Source organism: Pseudophryne corroboree, chromosome 6 (genome assembly GCF_028390025.1).
Source record: "Pseudophryne corroboree isolate aPseCor3 chromosome 6, aPseCor3.hap2, whole genome shotgun sequence".
Lineage (NCBI taxonomy): Eukaryota > Metazoa > Chordata > Amphibia > Anura > Myobatrachidae > Pseudophryne > Pseudophryne corroboree.
The window spans coordinates 462,964,546-462,974,118 of record NC_086449.1 but is presented as its reverse complement, the minus strand read 5'-3'; the positions used below and the strand labels follow the sequence as shown (position 1 = coordinate 462,974,118).

The window sequence follows — 9,573 nt, the reverse complement described above, 5'->3', positions numbered from 1 at the left end:
AAATAGATTGGAGTAAAAACCCTGTCCCCTTTGTGATGGAGGTACTGGGACAATCACACCTGACTGCAGTAATTTTTGTACTGCTTCTTGCAGGGCATTGGCCTTCGACTCTATACGAGATGGGCTGGTGCAAAAAAATCTTTGAGGAGTCTGCCTCCTGAATGGGAACCCATACCCCTGAGATACCACCTTCTGCACCCAAGCATCTGCTGTCGACTGTTGCCATATGTGTGCAAAATGAAGGAGTCGGCCCCCAACCCTGGAGTCCTCCAGGCGGAGGCCCGTCCCTTCAGGCTGATGGTTTCTGTTCAGGCTTGGAAGCTGGCTTTCTACTAGCCCATTGCTTCCTACCCCTGGCCGATCTATTGGACTGGGGTTGCTTAGACTCCTCTTTAGCTTTCGCTTTGCCTTGCCACTGAAATGGCCGAAACTTTGAACACTTAGTCTTAGGGTTATAACTAGCCGGAAATCTGTCCTTCTTCGATTCAGCTTCCGATTCTAGAATATCAGACAATTGTTTTCCAAACAATATATTACCAATGAAAGGCAATGCTTCCAATTCTTTCTTGGATTCAGCATCTGCTTTCCAAGTACGTAGCCAAACTGCTCTACGAGCGGCTACTGTCAAGGCTGATGCTTTAGAAGCAATCGTACCCATATCAATTGCTGCTTCTTCCAAATATTGGGCAGCTTGTCTTAAACGGCTTAAATGATACTCTTGCTCCCTATTAGGAGGAGAGAGGCCATTCTCTAGTTCCTCTATCTATTCGCCCATTGCCTTTGCTATCCAGGCCGAAGCCATAGCACGTCTTACCACTGCTCCTGAGAGAGAAAATATATTTTTCAAGAAGCTATCTACTCTTCTGTCTGTGACATCATTTAGTGAGGTAGATGACAGTGGTAAAGATTTATGCACAAGTCGCAGTACATGTGCATCTACTTTTGGAGGAACTTCTCTTTTTGAACAATCCGCAGCTGGAAATGGATAATAAGAATCCCACTTTTTCGGAAACTTATACTTTTTACTAGGCGTTGCCCAAGATTCTTCCATCATTTCCTTCAGCTCATCTGACGCTGGGAATTCAGTTTTAACTGTCTTTGTTTGTTTAAACACAGGCTGTTTTGGCTGATTCCTCCAAAGAGAGAACCGCCTTCATAGCATCAATAAGTTCAGCTACATCCTGAACTAAAACTCTGCGACTGATCATCATACGGAGTATTTGAATATACTGTATGATCATCTGTTGTATCATCTTGTGTAGTCTGCCACATAGACGCATCTGTCTTAGTCTTACCTGTCCCTTGGTTACTTGTAGAGGCTAGTGGAACCAACCCGTAGGAAGGGAGCTGCATGTATGGGTTAATAGTGTAACCTATCCCCTGGGGTGGTGCTGCCGAAGTTAACCTGTCCGCTATTGAAGACAAAGTCTGTGCAAACATACTCCATGGTGGCTCTGCTGGTTGTTGAACCAATTCCTGTTTTTTACTTTGCTGAAAAGCAAAACAGTTCGCACACAACCCTCATAAGTGACCAACTGGCCTATACCAATTAACCCTGTTTTACAAGATAAACATGTTAGGGATGTAGGAGTGCCTGATAAATTCTCGTCACTTTTGCCGCTCACAGACATGGTAATATTCTGTTTTATGACTACACAATTTGTGACTGAAAATCACCTATATATAGATATATAGAAGTGAGATCAATCTGACCACAACCGTGCACCTGAATTGAGGTTCAGAACAGGACTGACGACATATAAAAGTCAGCACACATACTAGCAGTCAGTCACATGTTAAAGCATTAAACATTGTCATATGAGAATACAACCACCATAACAACTTCCAGCCCTTTAGTTGCACACACTTTCACCTCCGGCGCTACCTTGCTCTGGGGAGCCATACCTCTGACATGCCTCCTTCCACTCCAGGGCATGAAGGGAGGCCGGTGCTTGTCTCACAGCTCTGCCCAATTCTGCTTTAGTTTCCACCCTACAGAGCAGCTGTCCACAGTGATGTGGTGTGGTTCACATGCATAGCCACCACCAGCAGTCCCTCAGCAGTACAACATGTCTCCCCAGCAGTCAGGGCTTGACTAATTGCCACGCACTTCAAACTGTCACTTTCTGTACCACCTGCGTGACCTGCTCCTAACATCATGAGCAGCTGCCAGGGATGCTGGGAATTATCTGCATTATAGATTAAAAAAAACTTTGGCTAACCCTATATTGTCATAAATAATGATCTATACATATTATTGGAGCATGAAGCAGCACATATAAGCTCCCTTTTTAAAACAAGTGTGATACCCATATATCTACGCAGAGGGCCATTTGCTGGGGTATCACACATACTTTAAAGTTAAACTATATAGCATTTAATGGTCATAATGTTTAGTGAAATAATACTGACAAAAATGTTTAATAAAAACAAAATAAAATTTATTAAACAGCAATTTTTTTTAAATGTTTTAACTAAACATTACAATATTTCATTTCAGTGCAAACCACCTTGGAATATAATCATTTCACCTAGATTTATATATAATACTTTAAAAAGTTATGGGTGTGATTATCAAAAAGCTATCAACTACCTAATTAAGGTGCAGAAACATGTTAATAGTTTCTCGGAAACATACCCTGTTAGGAGACCTAAAACATAATAAATATAGATACGAAAAGTGTTCTTGCACAAGTGTTTCATTAAAAAACCATAAACTAAAATTATTTAAAATGTAATACACAGAATATTTACAAATACAGGTGTATAGACAAAAAGGTTTTAACAATGAGTTCCAACAGAAGCAAATGTGGACATTTCACGACGTATAGTACTGAAAGGGGAAAGTTCCAGCTCTGTAGTATATTCATTGTCATTATCATCACTTGTTGCAGTTGAGGACTTCTGAATGCATTCATCACAACAGCAACAGCAGCATTCCATGAAAGCCCGACTGAAAGGCTTGCAAAGGCAAAAAAGAAGGATAGGGGTAACACATGATTTAAAGAACAAAAGAAACTGGCTGATTAGATGAAGAAGATCCAACGTCTGCCTGGATACCCCAGTGGACATATAAGCTGTTACAATGTTACAGATATTTTCAGGGATTATGCAAAAGCCATACAATATTGTGAGGGCTACTACAGTACAGTTCATCTGACTTTCAAGTTGAATTTGACGCTTGTTTCCTCTTGTACACGCTTTTTCTGCTCTTCTGATTTTCCTTGCTGTTACCAATGAGCATGTTATTGTGAAAAGAGTGGGCAAACAGAAATAACAGCCAAAGTACCACCACAGTCTTGCACTGTCATATGTAAGAGCTAAGACATAAATACTATCCGGAAGATCAGTGGAAATTTTAACAACACAGCGCTCAGAGAGAGTGTTGACACTTATTGCTGACTCATCCTTGGTTAATTGCCGAAGGACGACCTCAGGCAGCGCTAAAAGAAGAGCACCCACCCATATAACAGCTAGCTTGGCAGTTGTGGATGTGCAGTTCTCAATCATTTCGTAGTACATCTGTACATTAGTGGCAGCACGGAATCGGTCAATGCAAAGTGCACACAATGTAAATGTGGTGACTCCGAGAGAGGCAACCTGAAAGACAAGCAAAACAAGATATGAACATGATGTAAAAACACATAACATACCCTAATGCATAGTCAGATTAGACGCAGACATTGCCTGTGATTAGAGAAGGATATATGTGTGACACGGGATATGTAGTTGCAGCAAAAATGAAAACTGAGGGCAGTTGTGTTACTTTATGATAAACTAAGCAACCACTGAACTAATTAGCAGAGTATTTGAAGAACATGTCACTTTATTCAAAAAATTAGAATACTTTTATATAGTACGTCTTAACTATAAATTGTGAGTGTGAGTGTACACTGCTGATAATTGCAATCTAACAGAGATGCCATAGGTGGGATAAGATCAATAGTGCTGGAAGAATGAAGGATTCCAAGAATCTGTTATGTGCAATATATTCATTTCCAAATATAATGTTCCATACTAGTAAGTTGCATATATAAAGACTGTCAGGTGTAGAGGTGTGTAAGTCCAGAGCACAATATACACCCAAGATTGTCACAGGTATTATTGTAATACTACAATACTATTGTTTTCTGCTATCTACCACTAGAAAAATACTGTAAGCTCACTAAGGTAATGACATCACATACAAATAATACAGACTGGAAAAAACACAGCCTTTAGAACACATTTCACTGCTGTTTGTGGCTTTGTAAGGGGATGGGGTCAGGATCCTGGCAGTCAGGAAACCAATGCTCAGAATCCAGACAGTAAATACAGGGGTTAGGGTTGAGGTTAGGCACTAGCGTTGGGTTATTGTTAGTCTGCTATGGTGGGTAAGTTTAGGGTTAGGATGTGTGTGGCAGCTAGGGTTAGGCTGTGGGAGGGGATGGTGAGGGTTAGGCTGCAGGAGGGGTGGGTTACGGATAAGGATAGTGTTAAAATACTAAGAGCCATTGGAATTTCGACCATTGGGGTGCCACTGTCACCATCCCATCAGGATAGTGGCTTCCGAAATTTCATACCCAGCCCTTTGTAAGTAGTGCAAATATCAGGATAATTGATCTTGCCTCTCATGAATCTGGGAAACTTGATTGGTCGAAGATAACTGCTCCAGCCTGTCCTATTTGCACTGTGTGAAGTATCCCTGTGCAGCCTAATATAATAGTGCTAGCCTGATGACATCAATGAATATTTTGACCTTGACTTATAGGGGTATATTCAATTGAAGTTGAAAGCTGCCGTCTGTCGAAAAGACGGCAGTTTTCGACTTTTTAAGGTCGAATCGTGATTCGACCTATTCAATATAACCCCAAATTTTTCGACAAGTCGATGAATTCGACTTGTCAAAAAGCACATGGATCGACGGAATAGCTGCCGATCCACGTGCTTGTGTCGAAATTTTGGCCCCCTTTTCGACCATCTCATTTTGACTTTAAAAAAAAGTCGAGGTGAGATGGGGAGAGCCGAGGTGGGGACGGGGTGAGCAGCGCTGGAGGATGTCACAGCCGCTGCTCACAGCAGCATCCACCCGGCTCCAGCAAGCAAGATCTCGCTTGCTGGAGCCGGGTGGACGCTGCCGTGAGCGGCGGCTGTGAGAGAGGGGGAGACGGGGAGCGGCGGCGGCTGTGAGAGAGGGGGAGATGGGGAGTGGCGGCGGCTGTGAGAGAGGGGGAGACGGGGAGTGGCTGTGAGGGGGGAGATGGGGAGTGGTGGCTGAGAGAGAGGAGGGACTGGGGGGGAGACGGGGGAGAGCCGTGGGCAGACGGGGAGAGCAGCGCTACAGCAGCAGCTATATAGATGCTGCTATAGCGCGGCTCTCCCTCGTCTCCTCTCCCGCATCTCAATTCGGCTTTTTTAAAAGTCGAATTGGGATGTCCATTGAATAACATTTCTACTGTCATGACATTTTCTGTTGTGGATTTTTGTTCACATTGTTCTATTTTCATTCTCAAAATAGCCAGACATTTTTCATATTTTAGACAGATACTGTATAAAATCTATTTGTAAAATTGAGTTAATACTTGTTTTGAAAATAATTGAACATTTATCAGCATTTCATAAAACACATTGAGGTGACATTCAATATAACAATCCCTTTAGCACTGGCTAAAGGGATTATTACATCCATGTAGTATTTAGCAAACAGCAGTAAGCGCAGTTTACAGCTATTTATGACTGTACCCCTTATGCCTGTTAGGTTCCTGGTGCTCAGAACAAGGGAGATGTTATGAAGCGAGTCCAGAGCACCAGGACGTAATGCTGGGAAAGGGGAATGGAAAGGGAATAGCCCCTGGCGCCCTATCTCCGTTGTCTCGCCCGTGCTGTCAGTACACTCTTGCGAGACTATGGTTGCTTGAGCCCATGGCAGCCGCGTTTGAAGGGCGGATTACGTCTGCCCAACTTCGATGCCCCCTCAGGTCTTAATGAGAGACAAAGAGTGAACCGAGACAGGGTGATAACAAGGGGCCCTCTGACTAAACAACAAGGCCAGGGGCTACTAACAAACCTAAAACCAAAGTATGTGCGGCTTGCCGCCAAAGGAAATGCTGACCACACGCCGACACAATACTTTTGTGTACCGGCGGTGACAGCATAAGCAGAACCCTCTGCAAAACACAAGTGACAGAAATAATAAGGGAATACAGCGGCCTAGGCCGACGGACGCGGCAGTGCCGCTACTCACGGAACCGGTACGAATACTGGCAAACGGACAGGAACTCCCAATGCTGCTGACACAGACTCTCAGAACTGGAGGACAGGCAGAATCCCAAACGACAGACCGGTAGACACCAAGAAGCCAGAAACTTGACCAGGCACAGGCAAAGGCACTGGACCTCAGGACAGGAACGCCTCACGGCAGGACACGGGATCAGACATAGGAATCGACACAGGGACTGACACAGGAATCGATACAGGAAGCTCAGGAACTAGCAGGAACCAAGCTCAGAACTCAAGCAGACTGGAAATCCAGAAATATCACCAGCGTCTGTGAATAGCACTGAGCCAGCATATAACAGAGAGGCCTAATTAATAATCTCATGCAGCTGCCCTGTTGCATGACTCCAAACTGACAAGAAGCAATTAGCAGCCAGGTGAGGCTGAACACATGGGAACAAGCTGCAATTACACAGACTCACCAGCGGCAGCAACCAAGAGTACTCTTAAACAGAGCAACGGGAAATCCTGGCTTGCGAAACAACTTATAAACATAAAATAGGAATGAACCACTACCTGTGGTTTATAACAGTATCCCCTCCTTAAGGGTGAGTTCCGAGCACCCCATGACACCCACGGGGAACATGAACAGAAGAATAACATAAAATACCTAACTGACATGCAAAACAGGAATGAGCCACAGCCGTGGCTCATAACAGTACCCCCCCTTGAGGAGGGGTCAAAGGACCCCAAAATGCAGACTATCCAAAACAAGGGATACAAAAAAAACCCTGACACACTGGACTAACAGACACGAAAACAGAAACAAGCTGCAACCACAGCTTGTAACAGTGCCCTCCCCCTGACGGTGGCCACTGGACACAAGATAAGGAAAAAAAATTTTTTTTTTTTTAATATCAAGGCAAGAGTCAAAAATTATTTCTTTTTCTTCTTCTTCTTTTTACAAAGCTCTTTAGGTCTGACCAAGGTAATTCCCAAAATATTGTCTGAACTGATGGTACCACCCAGCAAGGCTGCGTTCAAATCAGAGACAGGTTTCTTACCCTTGGGAGCTGAACTTTCTGGAAAAGTACTATTATTAGAAGTAGAAGAAGTCAGAAAAGCACATCCTGCAGTCAAAACAACGGGCTGGGACTCTTGTGCCGAGTTTACAGTATTTGGTGGACTCTCAGCAGACAAGACGGGTGACTTAGAGGAACCTGAACCAATTTCTTTGGAACCATATCCTTTAATAATTGCATCACTGAATGCTGGGGGATCCTGAAGAATGGGATCTTCAGCTTTCATTAGGCTGGTCGCCCACTCAAAAGGCTCTCCTCTAAAAGAATAAATCAGATAAAGCACAAGGTTCTCTGAAGTGATGCCCAGAAATGGTCTAGACAACATAATAATGTAATAGTGTTTGTAAAGCGCCAGAAATTGGGCTAAATCCCCATCAAAAATTATGGATGTTGAGATATCAGAGTCAGGATCTGTTTCCTACCCATCTGACTGACTGGAGTGCTTTGCTAGGACCTGGTCACTATTGACCTTACTCGAGGCTGAGACTCTCTGAACCCCACCTGGGGCAGTGACTTTCTGAACCCCACCCGGGGCAGTGACTTTCTGAATCCCACCCGGGGCAGTGGCCTCCGGGAACCCCGCTGGGGCAGTGGCCTCCGGGAACCCCGCTGGGGCAGTGGCCTCCGGGAACCCGGCTGGGGCAGTGGCCTCCGGGAACTCCGCTGGGGTCAGCACCTCGGATTCTTTTACTGGGACCGAGCCGTCGGCCTCCCCCACTGGGACCGAGCCATCGGCCTCCCTCTCGGAGTCGATAATTATCGAAACTTCTCCCGGGACTATGACTTCCGGGACTTTTGCTGAAGCTATAACCTTCAGCACCTCCACTAATGCTACGCCTCTTAAGTTCTTTTCTGGGGAAGCGACCTCTAGACCCTTCTTAGAGGCTGCGTCTCTCGAGACCCCACTTGGGGATATTACTTCAAATATCCCTTCTGGGGTTTTGCTTCTCGAGTTCACTTCTAGAACTATGGTTTTAGATACCCTTTCTGGGGTTGCGCTCTTCAAGTCCCTACCTGGGGTAACAGCTTCTGAGACCCCTTCTGGTATGGAAACCTGAGCTATAATATTTGATGTCCCTCTATAAGCTACAGCATCGGGTACCGCTCCAGCGCTCTGGGCATCGGGCACCGCTCCAGCACTCTGGGCATCGGGCACCGCTCCAGCACTCTGGGCATCGGGCACTGCTCCAGCACTCTGGGCATCGGGCACCGCTCCAGCACTCTGGGCATCGGGCACCGCTCCAGCACTCTGGGCATCGGGCACCGCTCCAGCACTCTGGGCATCGGGCACCGCTCCAGCACTCTGGGCATCGGGCACCGCACCAAGATCCTGAGCATCGGGCACCTCTCCAGGACCCTGGGCAACGGGCACCACTCCAGGACCCTGGGCAACACTCCAGGACCCTGGGAAACGGGCACCACTCCAGGAACCTGGGCATCGGGCACCACTCCAGGAACCTGGGCATCGGGCACCACTCCAGGAACCTGGGCATTGGGCACCACTCCAGGGGCTTGCAACGCTGCTTCAACAGGAACCTCAAGAGAGGAGAGAAACATTCTCTTTTGATTCCTGAATCTATAATGGGGCTCCCTTGCCCAAGGACCCCAATTATAGGACAGAGAGCTTTTTAGTGTGGGTTGTGTGACAAGTACCTCTGCCACAGTAGAGACAGGAGTAGGTCTTGTATCCTGACTCAACTTGGCCAGAGGGCAAGACTCGTCACCACACTTTGGCTTGCGCAACTCACAGGTCTGCAGATAGTGGCCTAAACCCCCACAATATAGGCATAAGTTTACGTTTCTGCGACGCAGACGCTCCTCTTCTGAGAGCCTGGGCCGCAGAAAACTTTTAAACCTTTTCTCTTCAATTAAACCAGAGGATTCTCTTGTCACCATACTGTGAACAAGAGTCTCTTTAGAGATAGATGTACTTTCAACGACTTCTGGCAAGATGAGCAAGATTTTAGTCAGAAGGTTTTGCAGTTGCTTTAATGATTGCTGCAAAACTTCTAGTCGCTCTGGTCTCAAAGCACTGAAAGCAGAGTTCAGGGCTGAGAGAGATGCCTGCATGGCTTGCATAGTAGACATAGGAGGATTTAAAACTAGACAAGACAAGACTAGACAAGGCAAGACTAGACAAGGCAAGACTAGACAAGGCAAGACTAAATTTTTAAACTAGACAAAACAAGACTGATTTTTTATTTTTTTTTAAACACCGGACTGGATTTTAAACACCGGACTGGATTCTAAACACCGGACTGGTTTCTAAACACCGGACTGGTTTCTAAACACCGGA

At 45.5% G+C, this 9,573-nt stretch overlaps 1 protein-coding gene across 2 annotated transcripts in view; it reads right to left on the bottom strand.

Annotated features, from left to right (window-relative positions):
* Positions 1–2,419: 2,419 nt before the first annotated feature.
* Positions 2,420–9,573, bottom strand: part of GPR37 (G protein-coupled receptor 37) — a 44,371-nt gene continuing 37,217 nt past the window's right edge. For both annotated transcript variants that reach the window (XM_063927167.1, XM_063927168.1), the window contains one exon: positions 2,420–3,600. In XM_063927167.1, the coding sequence (XP_063783237.1) occupies positions 2,782–3,600 (819 nt within the window). In that variant the 3' untranslated portion in view covers positions 2,420–2,781. The remainder of the gene's footprint in view (positions 3,601–9,573) is intronic.